This window comes from Bactrocera oleae, chromosome 2 (genome assembly GCF_042242935.1).
Source record: "Bactrocera oleae isolate idBacOlea1 chromosome 2, idBacOlea1, whole genome shotgun sequence".
Taxonomy (NCBI): Eukaryota; Metazoa; Arthropoda; class Insecta; order Diptera; family Tephritidae; genus Bactrocera; species Bactrocera oleae.
Window position 1 is genome coordinate 52,868,660 of NC_091536.1, and position 19,447 is coordinate 52,888,106.

At 35.8% G+C, this 19,447-nt stretch overlaps 1 protein-coding gene across 5 annotated transcripts in view; it reads right to left on the reverse strand.

Moving 5' to 3' along the window:
* Positions 1-7,996: 7,996 nt before the first annotated feature.
* The window catches only part of Dscam3 (Down syndrome cell adhesion molecule 3), a 188,613-nt gene continuing 177,162 nt past the window's right edge, over positions 7,997-19,447 (reverse strand). For 2 of the 5 annotated variants that reach the window (XM_070113166.1, XM_070113165.1), the window contains exons 28-33: positions 16,458-16,773; positions 13,982-14,145; positions 13,572-13,835; positions 12,871-13,465; positions 10,499-10,738; positions 7,997-10,022 (exon numbers count right to left, since the gene is read on the reverse strand). In XM_070113166.1, the coding sequence (XP_069969267.1) occupies positions 9,971-10,022; positions 10,499-10,738; positions 12,871-13,465; positions 13,572-13,835; positions 13,982-14,145; positions 16,458-16,773 (1,631 nt within the window). In that variant the 3' untranslated portion in view covers positions 7,997-9,970. Of the gene's footprint in view, positions 10,023-10,498; positions 10,739-12,861; positions 13,466-13,571; positions 13,836-13,981; positions 14,146-16,457; positions 16,774-19,447 lie in introns of those variants that run through there. The other 3 variants (XM_036365031.2, XM_036365029.2, XM_070113167.1) reach the window with 3 other exon arrangements.

Sequence of the window (19,447 nt, forward strand, 5' to 3'; positions counted from 1 at the left end):
TAAATTGTTATAGAGATTCTTATACATATATCCAAATTATATCTCTTTTCTCCTTATACTATTTAATCTCTATTATATATTTATACTATAATGTCTTAAATAATAACAAATTATACATATAATATAAATTTTCTTAATTAGATTGTTTAGATATTTTTCTTAAAATCGTCTTAAAAATTATATAGATATACTTGAAAAAAAAATTTAAGAACTATTGCAATAAGTCTGAAAACTTAAGTTCGAAATAGAGACACAAATACTGTCATGATAGCTGTGTACTGTCTCAATATTGCATTAACATGGGAAGGATCCATCTTTGAAAATGCCCAATCGATTTGTGTACCGGCAGGTGTAGTTGAATATTCTGCACCAAGCAGGGAACTAAAGTTTTTTTCTTGGAGCAGATTTCCTATTGTAGTCCCTGTAGACATTAAACAAATGTTAAAATCTCCAACAATTAGCACATTTTGATTGCCCAACTCAGAAGTAAGGACTTCCTGAAGTTCTACAATTAATTGTCTGACAGAGAAAGCTGAATTTCTATATAGAACCAGAATATTAATATTAAAACATTTAAACAAAACCGCTTCTAAAACTTTGCGTCCTGAATAAATTTTCTTTACAGCCTTTGATTCTATAGAGCAAGCAATACTATGCTTTGCATATATTATAATGCCCCGTTTATTTCTGTTGGTTGTTTCCGTGCTATCTATCCTCAGCTCGTTAGTTGGAGTAAATCTTGGCATATCAAAACTTTCGCAAGGATAACTCAAAGTTTCTACATAAAACATAAAATATCTGAAGATAGCATCAAACAGTCGCTTTTTATATCATTAATGTGAGCGTGAAGACTCTGAACATTATGGAATAAAATTTGATGTCCTGATGTTCGGGAAATCATAAAATTGAAACTTGTTGTCAAAGCTTTATTTGTTAGGAGGAATAAAATTCCCTGTGATGAATAGACCTTCTGCAGAAGTAGCTCGACTACAAGCGACATATATTGAAGCTCTAGGCATTCTGGGTCGAGTATGAACTACAACTTTATGTGGCACCCTGACTTTTTTGAATAGTTATTCCCTCAGCCGGAACAACTGGAAACTGATTTCTTTCAATTGGAATTTGTTCATTTCTTTTATATTGAAAAGATTTTAGAACTGTTTTAGTTGGGGTCCAAGAACTTTCTAGAGGACTGTGGTTATGCTTTTGATAACCCAAATAACTTTCTAAGTGGCTGACCGAAATTGTCATTAAGACTAATGACATCAGGGAATGTCTGAGGATCTTCAAGGTTGATCCTGGGCGCATTATTAAGCCAATACATGCCATGTACTTACGGGGAACCGTACACTCTCCAGTAGAAATTTGTGACAAAATGCTCTCCAAAAATGTCTGCGTTATCTTTAAAGAGCTTAAGAATTTGTCGATAGCGGTAGTCAAAATATCTAGCAAAAGTAACCGCGTCTGACCGAATTAAGGGATATCTATTTTGAGTTGTTAAACTGTTGGCTTCCTCTTCCGAAATATCTTCAGAATCAACAGTTTTAGAGAGGATGACCAAAAGGTCAACCCATTCAAGTTCTGCATCCGATAAAGAAGGTTGGAAGCCCAAATTGGCGAATCATAGCGATTGCCTTTTTCTTCTCAGCTTTCCAGTGCTCGGGAGAGGATCTCTTTCTCCCCTTTCAAAACTTTGTAACCATCATCGTATTGAATCAAGTTTTGAGCAAAGTTTTCGTTTAATAGATTTTGGGCCGTAACTCGGTTGCGGCCTGAAAACTTTCTAAGGCAAATGGATGTACTATTCTTAATTTGTAGCAGTTCTAATTTTTTGTAATCATAGAACAATTTTGGAATGTTACACGCTCTTGTGTCAAAACTGCGAATTTCAGAACGTATTATCTTGCTATACGTTTCAGAGCATGTACGCTTCTGCCCAACGTATATTGTTCCAAATGATAACTCTTCTGAATTATTATCTTGAATTATGTCAATTGGTCTTTGTCCTTCACCTGGCGTTATGACTAAATGGTTATAGTCCAAGTTTTCTACAGGAATATTGTCCAAAAGAGTTTCTTGGCCGCCGGGATTTAGCTCTGAAAGTAAAAGAGCCGTGGGAATATTATCACTTTAAGGATTATCATGAGAAGTTTGTTCCGCATGAAAAGATTGAACCAATCGGGAATCTTCTGAAGATGCAACAAACGGAACTTTTTCTTGGTTATTAAATTCTGAAATCCAGTTTTCATTAATATGTATATTGTGCTCATGACACAGAGAGGTATTCACTAAGAATTGCAAAGCTCCCATAACCTTTGCGGGGCGTATGGTATCGATCATGTAATCAGGATTGTATTCCAAACGCCTTCTTAAGTGAATTTGTATCACATGAGCCTTATCAAAGGACCGAGGTAGAGATGTCACAATTTTGTTAACAGAAATTGGTATTTCAGGAAAGTCTAGACCGTTAGCTAAACATTTTTTTGGAACGTTCTTTTTAACAATCACATTTTTGCAAGTAGCACAAAAATTGTAATTTCCATCTTCCGAAGGATATTTTTGCATTAAAAGAAGGCGTATGCAGGATTCGGGTGACCTTGCGCACAAGTTTCGGAGTTTTATTTGCGAACTTGGTATGAAAACCATAATCCGCCGCAGCAAATTTATATTTCAGTAGGGCCTTTATTTATATTTTGGAAATAAATGTTTTTGAAATTGCCACTATAATCAGTTTCTATAACATAATATCTTCTTTCGTTAATCGCATACGTTGGGACTGCCTTTCGTTTCCAATTTGCCTACTGACCTCTATAAAGGCGAACCTGACTTTGTCTAAGACGTCTCTGATTCAAAATTTCTTCCCTCATACCCCTCCTACTAAGCTCTCGACTTGTGTTTCTCTATCACGCTCCTCTCTCCTTACTTCAGGATTTCTTCTTGCATGTTCTCTTTGCATTTGATCACCTAGTGTTCTTACTTTGCTCATCATAACGTACCTCGGGATTTTCTCGACGAGATCTATGACCGCGAGCATTTTTTGTTTGCTCTTCAGAGTGTATTTGTGGATCTTGCCGCCTTGTTCTATGTTGAACAGTATTTACAACTTCCTTAACATATCGAACCTCGAGATTTTCACGCCGAAATCTATGTCCCTGAGTATTTCTGCTTTGCTCTTCAGAGCGGATTTGGGGACTTAGACGACTTGCCCAATGTTGAACAGTATTTAAATTTTGTTCAAAAGACCGTACCTCGAGATTTTCCCGCCTGGTTCTATGTTGATTTGTATTGATTATTTGTTCGGAAAGACGTACATCATAATCTAACCTACGATTAGCGTGACTTACAGTATTTTGTGACTGCTCACTATAACCTAGGCATAATTAATTAATAATAAATGGCTTATTATATAAAATATTTGTACAAGTAGATAATACTTATATAATTCAGTTCGTCCGGGTGTGAAAAGTTGGATCCTAAGTGCTGCTCGCTTTCACTGTAGTACAGTCCTTGCTATGACTCCTTTCCTGTTCGGTGTATAGGTACTATGGTATACTGGTGCACATATGTATATGTGTTTGCTCGCCACTGTATATAATTATAGTTTAAGCACTATATAACTAATACACAAAAATTAGTTTAAATAAAGCACTTTATGGTCAAGAAATCTAGTGTAACTGAAACTACAAACACAGTGTACTGATATTTATTATACTCTTGCAACATGTAGCTACAGAGTATAATAGTTTTGTTATGGTATATTTTTGTACACACAGCTTACGTACTTTTGTATACCTATATACTACATAGATATTCACAAACATAATAACACATTACATTTAGTTATATTTATATTTTAGAAATTAGTAATTTATTTAAGTGCTCGGAAACCCCCTGCGTAAATTGCTTTTGTCTAACGCTTTTTAAAACAGGGGTTTCAATGGTACCTATTTTAATGGCCTGCCCATGAAGGCTTAATTAACAATAACTTACATATGTTATAATTAAATACGGTATACATATATGCAGAGCAGGTATGGAGATTTTCTTCTTTCTGTCTTAATACCTAAACCTTTCATAAGCTGCCAACAGTTCGCAGTTTATCTTAAATTATTAAAAACGGTCTTTAGACCTTTTGATACTACACAACTAATATTTATCTCACGCGATTTTTTCTAAAATGATATTTTTGCTCTATAAAAAGGTCAGCACTCTAAGAAACTTGTTTACATTGTTGTCTGGTATATTTGTTATAAGTTCAACATGATGGCTGAGAAAATATGTGTACCTATCCACTAATTATCACCAAATATTAGAAGAAATAGATGTATATAGAAATCTATATCTATCTCGATTAGTTTTAGGTGATGCAAACAACCGTTTAGTGAACAAAACTATACTCTGTTTCAACATGTTGAGAAAGTAAAATAATCCTGCGAAAGAATTCAACATTTATTATTCGATTATTATTTGGTATCATATTAACTTATGTTATTGATCATAGATTTATTTAGTATCAATACTATTTTTAAGCTATTTACTAGCAAAAAGTTAACTTTAACAAAAAGAAGATATTTAACTCAATCATGCTATACCTATAAGATATAAACTGAGCTAAAAGGGGTTAGATTTAATATGTGGGGTATATGAGGTTGCTGTTGTACCAGAGGAGTGGAAATCAGTATATTAGGGTTATAAGGATTAAACAAAGGTCTAGACAAATTTCATTCGTATGCAGCGATAAACTACAATATTTTTAAGAAAAACTGTCCATTTAATTTCGTTAAATTATCAAATTAATGAAAAAAATTATATCATAAGTAGTACATGTAAGCTGGGCATTCGGCATTTAACTATTGTACAATATATCTAATATTTTAAGTTTATTTAAAGCCAAATGGAAGTTGCAATTTTTTACATATAGTATGCCAGAGCAAGGGTCTATGTATCCCCGATAATGGGTACTAAGGCTGAACGGAGAATTTTGTACTCTTGCAATTCGCAAGAACCAAAGGCCAGGAAATTCCTTTAGGTGTGGCAAAACCTTATATTAAAAAATGTTGAGAAAGAATTAAACATCCATTATTAAAAAAAATCGTGATTAAACTAGAATCAAATTTGGCATTTTCTTGACTTATATTAAAGGCCATAAACTTAGTCGCAGTTTTATTGCTATATTTTAGTTCGCGTCAGCGAAAACTATATTAAAAAAAACAAAAACATCTTGAAGTGAGATATACACAAGTATGAATGTGATATTAACTCGACCAAAGTGGCTAAATTTTATATTATAGGCTTGTTCCGGTTTAAAGTCAGGTAGAAAAACGGAAATCATATATATATTGGGGATAGAGAAAGATATTGTTTTTAACCCTGCTCAACTATACTTGAGTATAGAGAATATATTTTGAATCAATTTTATATATTTATAAAAAAGTAATGAAGTTCTAAGTTCGGGTGTAACCGAACATTTTATACTCTCGCAACTTGCAGGGATCAAAGCCCGGGAAATTACTGCAGGTGTTGGCAAAATTTTATATTGGAAGAAGTATTGATCGGATTGAACCAATTTTTGACACAAAGACATACATACATTTATATATTTAATATACGAATTTGAGTTATATGTCTTACACATTAACCGATATTTTCGGTAAAAAGTCATCTATAGGCACTGGGGTCCACATATTGAGTACCTAGGGGCTTGAACAGTTTTGGTTCGATTTAGACAATTTTTAGTCACAAGGTGGCACACTTTAAACGCATTATTCGCGATATGGGTAGACCCCAATACAATAATTGTTGCTTGATTTGCATAGCGGAAAGTGAAAGAAACAGATAGAATTTAAAATGGTGTTATATGGGAAATAGGCGGGGTTGTAATCCGATTTCGCCCATTTTCGCACTATAACTTACAAATAAAAGAGGAATATTATGTGCCGAGTTTGGTTGAAATTGGTTAAGCAGATCCCAGGATGTGTGGTTTCACCTAAAAGTGGGCCGATTTCACCTATTTTCACATTGTTGATAGAGGTGCTAAAAACATTTGTTATCAGTGAATTTTGTTATTATAGTTTGAGCGGTTTAGGAGATATGCACATTAAATCTATTAGGGACGGGACAACGCCCACTTTTGAAAGAAATTTAAACTGCAAATACCCCTCCTAAACGTGATCGTGTACACCAAAAAACAGTTTTGTATGTTTTTGTGGAGCTTATTATGGCAATTTATTTTTTTTTTAATAATGGCGATTTGTGGGCGTGGCAGCCCATCTCTTTCATCATTACGAGCGTCTGCAATACGAACCGTCTTACGGTACCAAGAAACATGTGTACCAAGTTTCATAAAGATATCGCAATTTTTACTCAAGTTACAGCTTGCACGGACGGACGGAGGAACAGACAGTTACCTGGATTTCAACTCATCTCTTCATCCTGATCATATATATATACATAACCCTATATGTAACTCGATTAGTTTAAGGTGATACAAACAACTGTTAGGTGAACAAAACTATTATACTCTATAGCAACATGTTGCGAGAGAATAAAAATTGTGTTGTATAGGAAGTTGCCGTGGTTGCAAGCCGATTTCGCCCATTATCACACTGTAACGTAACGTAAAGATGTCAGGATAATGTTTAGTTGAAATTGAGCGATTCATTTGCGAGATATAGGATTTCACCTAAAAGTGGGCAGTGCTACGCCCTATGTAATTTTTACACTGATAGGAAGTCCTTCGTATAATTTTTGTTGTGAAATTGAATGTTAATAGCGTATTTATTTAGTCATTTATCGCGCATTTAGAAGTAGAAACATAATCGGTGTACTCGAATGAGAGGTGGAGGTGGTTATCATCAGATTTCAACCATCTGATGAGGTGCCGAAAGGATTTGTTAGTTTAATTGATGTTATTTTAGTTTTTTTTTTTTTTAACAAATGTACATTAAATCAGTTAGAAGCCGGATCCACAAGCCAAATTGCAGTTTTGTGTCATAATTTGAACCTTACTCATAGCATTTTATCACGATGTCTCCATTTTAACTAAACAGTCACTCGGAATTTAGCTCGTCTCGCCATCCTGATCATTTATATATCACATTTTTTGTTCATTTCTGGACATATTTATTACAAATAACTCTCCAGAATACATTAGAGAATTAATTTCGTTGTTGTATTATATATTTGGATAAAATTCTCTGTGCTGTATTCATATATACTTACCTATTTGATTATTTTTTCGATCTCCATTTCCTTGCTTTGAAATTACTATGCAATATTTTGTAAATTATTAGAAACTCAATAAATTGTTTGTTGATATATCTGAAATATTTTAGAGTTACTCATACCATAGTTACAATTAAATATGTTTTTATTAATATTATATGTTCATATTTATTATTATTACCTATGATATCATACATAAAATTTCATTTGTGATTATCTAGTATTAATTCAATTGTAATACAATAATATTTTTTGTCATTCTATACTAAAATTAAGTTATGTTTGTAAATAAAGTTTATCAATTTTTTATTTGCAATACTTATTTTGCTACACTTATATACTTGTAATTAAATGCATATCGATATAGATTAACTTGGCTGTAACTTATCACAGCTTACACTGAACTGTTTAAGCTTTTATTTTTAAAGTAAATCTTTTTTAAAACAAAATAAAATCATTGTGGTGACTGTCTGTTGAGTTCTGTTCTGATAAATAAACATATGAAGCAAAAACAAGGATCTCAACAAATTTGATTATGTTCGGTACAAATTTAATTTTTATCTATGAGAGCTCCTCGTTGTATCTGCAATAATGCCTTTCAAGACTTCTTCTCATACGCGTAACAAGTTGCAAATGGACGAAGAAGAAGACAATCCTTGCAAAAAATTATGACAGCAATCTGTAAGAATTCAATTAGCTTGGAAACGGTCGGTCTAATTTTGTAGCCTTCTGGGTACAATAAGCATCCTGAACTTATCCTGGACTTGTCGAATTTTTAATTTTATGCTAAGATGTAATGCACTCCAATGCAATAAAATGTGTGTTATACTATTAAAGAAAATCCGTCTCCCACAAACTTTAGTTAAAACTCTTCAATAGCTCGAGGGATCTCAGAGTGATAGATATAAGAAAATTGTTTTGGCTCGAACGTATTCTATGTTATTGCAAAATGCTATATCTATGTTACCGAATTGGCTTTGGATATTCGTTTATATTCTACCTATGTGTTGGAATTATTATACTCTTATAAAACATTTTGCTCACAGTGCTTTACCGAAAACAATAAAGAATCGGTTAGGAATAGTAATCAAATGGTTTTTATTAACATTTTGGTGATATTTTTTCTGCTAAGCTTAAAAACTCCAGCACAAACTGCCATAAAATTGATTTTGTGTTTCATTTTCTATGCTTAATTTATAATATTTAATTAAAAGTTCTGTATGTGTTTATAATCAATTTAGCTGAGTCGATTTATTTATGTACGTCTGTCCGTCACCGATATCAGATTAGGATATAGCTGTAAACAGACTGAAATAAGAAGGGTATTGTAGCTTCAGTGCAGCCGAAGTTAAAGTTTTTGCTGTTTTTATTATTACATTTTCATTATCATATAGATGTATGTTATCATTACGTAAAACTAATTCCAAAATACAATCGAAAGCGTTATACGCACTTTTAGATATCTTTGCTGTAATGCGAAGTTGAAAAACTCGTACCCCGCACTTACGTATATAACTGCGCACAGGTATAAAAACACACTTGCAATAACAGTGCATAAAAGTGTAAATCACAAACATATTTTATGAATTTTTTCTGCGAAGTGTGGCTATGTGTGTGTACATATCGTTGTTATTTGTAAATATACAAGTATAGTTGCTATGGCCAATTCAATGAGTGCTGCCACACGACATGCACACCTACATAGATAAGTATATGTTTACTTCGTAGGCCCACGTACCTTGTTAATGAATAGATTTTCACCACTTCACAATATCAAAATTTTAGAAGCAAAAACCCGGAAGCCAACACATCAGAGGAGACAATGATTGCGAATATTTTTATTCCAGCGTAGTCCGTAAGCAATTAAATTTTATTATTCGTTCCGAGTAACGATAGGCAAGTGTTTGTTGAATGTCGAGATCTAAATTTCAGTTCATTCAGAAGGAAGCAGTATCATTTTCTTGTTTTATTAATGCTGATATGATTCTGATTCTAAAATGAATCAAATATGACAAATGCACTGGAAAGAGAGCTAAGATCATGTAGTTAATAGCTCAGGTGTTTAAAGTTCCAAGACTATCAATTCCATTGATAGCCTAGAGGGAACATTAAATAAAATTTATCAATCTTGCAGTAGCTTAACTTTAAGAATTCCGCAAAGTTTCCGCTACATCTGGCATCAATAAGGAAGTTATTAAGCTTCAAGTGTAGGGGGAAGATTATATTGAGACTCCCAGGAGGAATAACTTCATCTTGAACGGAGTCTATTTTGTGTACCATAAGTTAATTTTATAACTGTGGCTTTAAGTTTATGAACAACAATTTGTCTAAGTCCATTCGTGTGCATTAAAAAATTACTGATTAAAGGGAACTATATTATGTTGTCCTGCAGGATGCTCAACTGCAATATATTTACATACTTAAATACTTATCTGTGAGTGGAAATAGCATTCTACGAGCTTGTATGCTATATGGTAAATAAAATCAATTTGTCACATTTGGTTTAGTTAAAATTGATACTTGGTATAGGTCCTTGTTTGTGAGCGTGTATAAATGCATTTGTTGCCTTTGAGAGTTGATCGTTAGTTGATTTGTTGTAGTCAGTTTGCTTTATTTCTTCATTTTTCAGCGCGCGAGTATTTAAAATGCAATAGTTACTTTGATTAGGCACTCACTAGCTCAGCAGTGTACTTATATCAATGCGGTTGCATATGTGAATATTCATGGGAATAGTCCCCAATAAATATTAAACATGTATAGTATATTCCAGGCGCTCCTGCTCCTTTTTCTCATGGTATCTGTTGGACAAACGGAGGATGGAGATAAATAAGTAAAGAAAATAGTCGAGTGTTTGTAAGTGTGTAATTAGGAGGAGTAATGGACTACTAATATACCCCTTTTCTATTCACTTAAAAAAAATTGCTTTAACTCTATATGGACCAGGACAGATTAGAGCACGAGTGTGAACATGCCCTCTGCCTGATAGTGGTTTTGGGGTTAAAACCTCCACATTACATTGCTAACCTTAGAAATGAAGTAATAAAAGGCGATTCTTATTGGTGGAAAATTCTCCACAAGGAACATTGGTTTCACGTTCAATGTAATGGATATATTTTAATAATATTACTTCTAAATAGTAAATAAATATTTAAACTATGCTTGGTTCCAGAGTAACAATTCTCCTCTTGCCACACTTATTCGTCGTAGGACAGACGCGCATATAAATATCAATTGTTTACGAAAATTTAATGAGGTTTGCGTAAATAATTCTTACCTTGCTAGCAGTGAAGTCAATTCCTCTCGATCCATCTTGGCCAATTGTCCGTCGGTGTTTTCCATAACACGTTGCACTTCCAAGTCCAGTGCACGTTGCTCGCGATCGCATTCAGCTTCGCTGAATTCACGCGAATCAGTAAAACCCGACGGTGGACGAAAACCCAGGTCGCCCGCAGCCACAGCGGCTATGGTGGCCGTAAAGGAGGTACCCATATCCGAGTTAACCTCACTGTCTACACTGTGGAAAGCGATGAAAAAACACGAAAAATTTTAAAATTAAATGCAGCAATATTATAAACGCTTTGATGTACATAAGTATTTTTAAATAAATATAAGTAAGCATGAGTAATATAGAATAATATTTAAAGAGCGACTAGTTGCAGTTCTCACGGTTTACATACTCGTATTCGGATTCCTTTGAAAACTTGACAGATTTTGGCTTTAAATATACCTATATCTTCGAAACGAGTTTTTTTTAATATAATAGGCAAATAGTAACTTGAAGAATAAAGAGAAATAACATCAAGCAAGGATGATCTGAGGTCGGGTGTAATCAAACATTTTATACTTGTAATTTTCAATGGTCAAAGCCGGCATGTTTTCAGGTATTTACCAAAATTTAATTACTATTATATATATTTCTAAATAAAATACGGGACAGACTTCAGAAATCCCGCATTCAAAAAAGGTTGCATGGTGCGCAAATAAGTATCAAACGTGATTGGATTACTGTAGTGTTTACCGTTGAGTCAACTTTTGTATCGTTCAACCCCTTGAGACGTGTTTGTCTAAGAAAACGATAAACATTTATTCAAAGTAGTGCAAGCACTCCCAAAATATGCATGTTTATGGATATTTCTTTGCTGATCGATTTCGGGTTTTAAGTGGCTTCACAGAAAACCTGAACGCCATCAGAACGATAAAATGGAATAAAAATAATTTACTGGAGTCAGCTGCAATGCTTAACGTCAAAAATAACGGAATGGATACTGCAAGAAGACAATGATCCTAAACATACGAGCAGACTCTGTTCTCAATGGAAACAAGCAAACCATTTTGTTGCTTTAGATTGGTCATCACAGTCAACAGACGCCAATCCAATAGAGAATCTTTAATAAAAGCATTGATATCAGGAAAACTTTTAACGTTAACAAACCATTTCATTTGGCTACTCCAACATACCTAGATGTCGCTTCCTGTGGAATATGCAGAAAATTAGGTTGAAAGTTGCCATCTAAGATGTCCGGCTATAATAGACAACGAGGGAGATTGGAGTAAGTATTGATTTAACGCAGCTAAGACCAAACAACGTATTTTCTATAATTACAACATGTTTCCCAAAAAACGCTACCTACACTTTGGAAAACGGAAACGTTATTTTTTAAACACACTGTATATGGAGTATTAATAGGTTCCACGAATTTTCACACTGTCAGAGGTAATGCAAAGAGTACTTGCCCTCACAAATTTGGTTGATATGCAATAACTTTAGTGGTTTGGCGATAAATGCATTTAATCTATAAGGAGGCGGCCACGCCCACTTTTCAATAAATTCCCAACAATAGACGCTCTTCTTTACTACGTTTCGCTATACCAAATTACAGTTTTTTACCTTAATTTGCGGCATAGTTACAGAAGAAAACTTTTTTCTGTAGAAACGTGTCTGGACGTGTGTGAAATTTCAAATCGATATCTAAAACTGAAGGACTAGTTTTTGTATATACTGACAGATGGACGGACGGACCGACAGACAGTCGGGTATTGTAAAATTGACTCAGCTCTTCTCACTGATTATTTATACATTGTACAAGTATATTATATATAATATATTTTAAATTGTCTCCGAAGGTTCCTTCTGAGTGTTATAAACTTCGTGGCAATATTAACTTAATATACTCTGTTCATGCTACAAAAATAATAAATAATCGTCTTGTTATCTAAAGTTTATGTAAAAGTATACATGTAAGTACATCTAAGATAGTTATAGTATAGTAGTTTAAACCGTATATTTATACTCATATATCTGGTTTTAAAAAATGACAATTAAAATACTTCACTTATTACTGAAAATACTTAAGTCCAAATCATTGACTAAGAAGTAGGCGCCACTGTTAAGAAAAAAAGTGAACAAAAAATAAGAAGTAAATTTCAAATATTATATTACACTGAGTAACTTGTTTCGCATCTGGTTGAAAATAATTTCACAAGTGTTGTTTTGACTTTTTTTCGCAAAACATAATACTGCAATGTACATACCAACATATGTATGTATTTCATTACTCTAGTCTCTAACGTGTATTTGTGTCTAATTTGTTATCAATTCAAATCAATTTTCTTTGGTGGTGTTTGGGGTTTAGGTACCTGAACTACCTGTTGTTACTTCCAGGGCCTATTCTCCGGTCCAGCGTTTGATGCTCTTTTCCTTGCTGTTGTAATTGCAGTTGTTGCTGTTGTTTCCTACTACGATGTCCACGTTTGTCACTCTCTCCACTCCCAATTCCACCTCCAGCAATTCCTGCGCCATCAAGCACCTCGCCCAGTTGCCGCCGTCCACTTATTCGTCGGTCCACCGGTGAGGACTGTTCATTGTTGGATTCCGTGCTCGAGTCTGGTCGAAACATATCTGCAAAATTGTATAAATAGCGAGCGACAGGCTTATTAGCATGCGCGCCACGCCCATACGCACCTGCAGCTACGCGCCTATCGCTGCTGCGCATCGACTTACAAGGAACTCTATATGTTGGCATATTGGAAAACTCAGTACTGGGACTTATACTCGTATCGGACTCCGATTCACAGTGTGCGCCAGCCACTACTCCACCAGAATCGCCTACAACTCCACTACCGCTACCACCTCCACCACCACTACTGCTGCTGGCGCTCTTGCTACCGCGTCCGCTCTTCTTCGAATACCCCGATTGTGACCCAGCCACCATGGTCATCGATTTGCTAAGTGTAGATTCATCTAAAATACCGATTGAACAAAATAAAGAGTATACGAAAGGGAATAAATGTAAACAGTTTTCATGGGTAAATAAATATGTCTTAATTTATATGGTAGAGTAGTTTACCGTCCGTGTTGAAGTAGCGCTGCTTGTGCCAGCTAGACTTGGACTTGACATGCCCGAATCCGCCGCTGCCCGGTATCAAAGGATAAGCTGTAGCATTGAGATTGTCGCCCTCTGGATGCCCGAAAGTTTTAAATTGCATGGTGTAATCCATTGGGGAGGCGGAAACACCATCACGAGGTGGTGCTTTCGAAGAAGAGCCTGCACCCGTGCCCGTCCGTCCACCATTCACGCTGAATGTAGCATAAGGCGAAATCTCATACATTTCTACATTAAATACCCACAACAAGAAAATAATTCAGCAAATGATGAAGTTATCTAATTACTGCCATTCGTCTACTCGTCCGAAAAGATTTGCTTTGTTAGTGTTCCTCATACACATTGACCGCAAATCATCTCGCTACCTCACTTACCTGATTCGTTTCCTTTATCTACAGTTTTCACTGGAGAAGCGCTGTACACCTGCTGATTGCGTCGATTGTCATGGTCTTCCTTGTAATCACCGGGTAGTGTACGCGACTCGTAGCCATCGGCCATGGGGCCGCACAGAGTGCGACGATGCTTAATTGTTAAAGCACTGTGACAGAGCAACATGGAAAAGGGAGCAAGTGAAACGGAAAGAATCAGGTAGGTAAAGAGAAACAATGATAAAGAATTGTTCGAGAGAATGTTGAGTGTGTTCCTCGAGTGCAATAAAGTTCAAATGAAATACGTGATTTCGTCGTTGTGCCAATTAAATTGTTAGAATTGCTTAGAAAAAATGTTGGTCTATTAACACGCAATCTTCGCTGATAACAAATGTGTTTGATTGCGAAAGTAACAGTAACATCAACTACTTCTGAACATTTTCTTCTAACTCAAAAGTTTAATTGAATATAAACAAGTAGCATTTAGTTAATATTTAAAATGTGTAGGCTGTTAAGCAGGTTTTATGTTTATTGCAATACAATAAAATATGGCAATAAATTTGTATTATATGGACTGAAAAATATTTTGCCTAACAATTTATCTTAATTTTGATCTCGGCTTCTAATCGGTCCAATAATGTACATTAATATTGTTACCGATTGTATTGCCATATTCGAGGTAGTCGATAGCATTAATTCCTTGTTAGTGCCAACAAATACACTCTAGGAACCCGGTAGGTCGACTTTTGTATTTTTAGGCGTTTATTTTGACTTTCACCGCAACAATCATTCAGCGGACTGCCGATTGGACTCAGGTATTATATTACATATTATCATGATGTACCAATATTTTATCCCTTGCCCAAATCGGTGCAGAAACGTTGTACTATGAAAGTCGAACACGATTGTTTTTTTGATCGATGTTTAAGGAACGCTTTTTTTTTGTAAAACTTCGTAATTTATATGATAATATGTTCAAGGAATTCCTTTAAGATGCCAATTCTGTTGGTATGTAATTATTTTCAAATATAGAAAAAAACCATTCACTTCTGAAAAGTATTTTAAAATAATTGTGGAAGTAAACGTAAATAACTCACTGAAAAAATATTTTTATAGAGCCCTTACTAATTAAAACTGACAGCGATTGAATTTTCGATGTGCTTTATGCATTTCATGACGAGCCTGTCGGAGTAGAAGCCGCACAGCGCAGATGCCATAAGTACAAAAGAGTAGTTTTGCTGGCGACTCTAGACTTCCGATACGTCTTGAACAGCGCTAGATAGGCGGACATGATCGACGCTCTCAAAAAAAAACTTTAAAATCCCCAACTACCTCAGAGCTGTGGAGTGGAGCTACCTCAGCAATAGAACACTGCTGTACCAAACTAGAGAGGGATCACGACAGATAGGGGTTACGTCAGGAGCTGCACAAAGAAAGCTGGGGCTAAACCATACTTGTGGAACATCAGCTACGATGCCATACATAAATGGACGACATTGCTGCAGTAATTACATGAGACATAGAAGATGCGCGAAGAAAGCTAAACCAGGTCATGATGCGGACGCAAGCATGGCTCGACTTACAAAACATCCAGCTCACTACGGAGAAAACAGAGCTACTATTGCTAAGAAATAAGCACATACCTCCCAAAATAAGTATGCAAACGACTATGGATACTCTAAGGACACAAAAAGCGGTGAACTACTTAGCCGTAAGATTGGACCCCAGATTAAGCTTCTGGGAACAAATCCAGCACGCCGCAGGAAAGGCAGCGAAAATCACCTCCCAACTCAGCAGACTAATGGCCAACATAGGGGGGTCCAGCCAAGAAAAGAGAAAGCTTCTAATGTCCACTGGCGTAAGGTATTGGCAAGAGTACACCACACTGCAGCCCTCAAAGTTGCATCAGCTTACCGAACAGTGTCAGGTGATGCAATATTTTAAAAAGCTGAGGGAGCTAAAGAAAATGTCTGAATACAACAAGAGCGCATTAGACCAAATTAAGAAAGATACAGCGACAGATGGACGGCCAGACTTATAAGAGACCTAAACGATGCGACTGCAGACGACGCTGAACACATATTCCTTAAACGTGAGCAATGGAAAATGGAACAAACCGCCGTAGAAGACCAGGTCGGTCCAATAAACGCGAACAACTTAATCAGCGTCATGATGGAGAGCGAAGCTAACTCGGCTATTATACAGAAATTCGCAGAGACTTTGCTATGCAGCAAAAAGCGGTACCTGGACGCAGGTGAGCAGATGTAAATCTCTCAATGAGGAAAATGGAATCACTGATGATGCGGAAGGCATTTTTCACCCCCTGACCCGCAAAAAAAAAACCTGTCGGCGGCAAGACTAGAAGTGTGAGCTTGTAGCGAGCTCTCAGCCACGCTTTTTCACATTTCCGTGCACCTCAAAACTTCATATTTATTGCACTCTTCCGTTATTTTGAGTTTTACTTTTAATTTATAGTACTTACATGGTAATGATAGCCACGGTGATGATAACGATGACGATCAATGTTGAAAACCAATCACCGTTGGTGGGATTTGTTGCATTTATCAGATTGTTCATCAAATCATTTTCCGATGGGAAAACCTGTGGTGGTGGTATTGTCACTCCATCCAGACTCGTTGTTGCAAAATGATAGTGTTCAGTGGTTTTACCAGCATCATTTGTGGCCGAAACGCGCAGTTGATACCACTTGGCTGGCAGGAAATCGCAAAATATTAAATTTTCGCGATTCTCTTCGGCATTCGAGATGTCGGATGTGACGACCGTCCAACGGATGTCCCCTGTGTACAAATTTTAAATGGAAATGTTGATTGCTTGCGGTGCAACGCAAAGCGCTAGGGTTGACGTTAAGGACGCATAACACATATTACATACACATACACTCGGATCAAAGCATATGAGGAGCGAGAGTGCTGCGATGAGGTGAAATAAGGTAAATGCAATGCACCAAAAGCACAGCGGTATGTACTTATATATAGGTGCAAATAAGTAGTTATGTACGAATACATGGAACTTGATAACTGAGTAAGTATGACAGTAATGCAGTGCGATTTCTAAATACATTTGCTGTCACAGCTCTAAATACAATATAGTAGCAAATATTGTTGCAGTGCTCTTGCATAGGTTCATAAAAATACATTTACTCACTTCTATGTATGTGTGCGTACATGTAACAGTAACACCTCTGTAATCTCGCCAAACTAGCCAGGAAATATATCAGTTAGCATCTGTAACTTTGTAAATAAGCTGGAACTAGTCTGGCTCATAAATAATTTAAATTGTATTAATTATTGGACAACTGATAAATAAATATAATACACAAGTGTTTACTATATAATAATAATGCTATATATAAAGTTTATTGTTTTACAATATAAAGCAAAAAACGGAAATTTGATTCATAATTATATTCGTGTATTTTTTGAATTAGTATGAGACTGGCATATTTTGTACCAAAATCTAACAGAACACGAGATGTCAGGAATTCAGTTGACTAACAAGTTGCCCTTGCGGCATACACTAGTTGCAAAGTGGTTTATAACTAGTTAGTTGGATTGCAACTGTTCCTCCAAATTGACAACTTAATAATGAGGCTGATTGAATTATTGATTGAGTTGCATTTTCTCTCAGTTCACTAGGCCAGTATATGAAGTATAAATGACTGCCATTTATTGATTGGCATCAATTTTGTTAATATTGCAATTTATGAGCTTCGCTTTTACTTCTCTGACATATTACTGCCAATATGTCACGAAAACCCGAAATTTCATTAGAAGTTCAAAACCTAATAAACAGCCAGCTTGTGGAAAAGTTACAATAGTTCTCTAATTTTTCATAATACTAAATATATTGTACTACTATACTTTAATGCTGAAATTTTATGAAACCGGTTCACGCATTATCCCAGTTCACATATAAAATATTACATATTATACATATATTGATAACCATGACTCTAGCAGGCTCGATGGCACAAACCATCCCACACTTTCCTCACAATAATACAAATATTTTTCGATCAATATTACTGTCAGCTTATAAAGAGTGATCTATTTCGAGGTTCTCTACTTTTTTGAAGGAAAAAACACAGAAAATTGAAATTTTATAGAGAATGTTTATTATCATTCGAAAGAACGTTCTTTAACATTTACTTTTTTAAGATTATCTCTTTCAAATGTTGGCCGCGGCTACGTCTGGATGGATCATCCGTTGAGTTCTTTTTTCGATGACTCGTTCGAGCATTTACGACTGGTAACTGGTGAATGACACGCGTGATGTTTTGCTTAAAGGCCTGAATCGAAGCGAGATTGTGCGCATAGACTTTAGACTTTATATATTCCCAAACCGAATGTCGCCGAGATCACGAGCTTCAATTTCATACATCAAATAGTCAGTTATCATGGCGCGATAACGGTCGCTATTGATGGTTACGTTCTCACCGGCATCATTTTTGGAGTAATATAGACCGATGATTCTACCGGCCCGCAAACCACACCAAACAGTTGTTTTTTCTGGATGAAATGGCAGATCTTGCTCTTTGTCCCAAATGCGGCAATTTTGCTTGTTTACATATCCATTGAGCCAGAAATGGGCCGCATCACTAAACAAAATTTGGCTGGAAAACGTCGGATCTTCTTTTTTAGAGCCCATAGAGCGAAGCGATGAAGCTTGGGAAGGTCGAACGGCTTCAGTTCTTACACAAGCTGTAATTTGTTCGCTTTCAATTTAATATCTCGATGTAAAGTCGTTCCATACGTCAGTCCGAATTGCTGCGGACTGCGCCGAATCGACTCTCCATGGTGGTCGTGTATACTCTCAGCGCGTTTTTTAGTTTTTTTTTAAATTAATTATTTGTAACTTTTTAGTTTAATGGGTTATAAAAGCATGTTTTTATACTCTCGCAACATGTTGCTACAGAGTATATTAGTTTTGTTCACCTAACGGTTGTTTGTATCACCTAAAACTAGTTGAGTTAGATATAGGGTTATATATTAGGTAAGGTAAAAAGTTCGTTCGGTTTTTTATTGATTTTTCAAAAGATGATAACTTTGTGTACATTTGTCCGATTGAAGTCAAATATGCGCCGTTTTGTTCGTAAACTTGTTGCCAACGAGATGCAAACTTCATTATACCCCTCTCGTAGAAGACTGCGTCCCTATTGCCAAAAAACTCTCTTGAGACCAACTTCTCACCATTAAGCGCGTTCGCCATGAACAGAAAAAGATGGTAATCACTTGGTGCCAGCTCCGGACTATAAGGTGGGTGCATTAGAACCTCCCATCCGAGCTCCAGGAGCTTCTGGCGAGTCACCAAAAACGTGTGTGGCCTGGCGTTGTCCTGATGGAACACAATTCGGCCTCTGTTGATCAAAGATGGCCTCTTCTGGATGAGTGCTGCTTTCAAGCGGTTGGTCAAGTTGCCAGTAGAGGGCCGAATTGAGCGTTTGGCCATAGG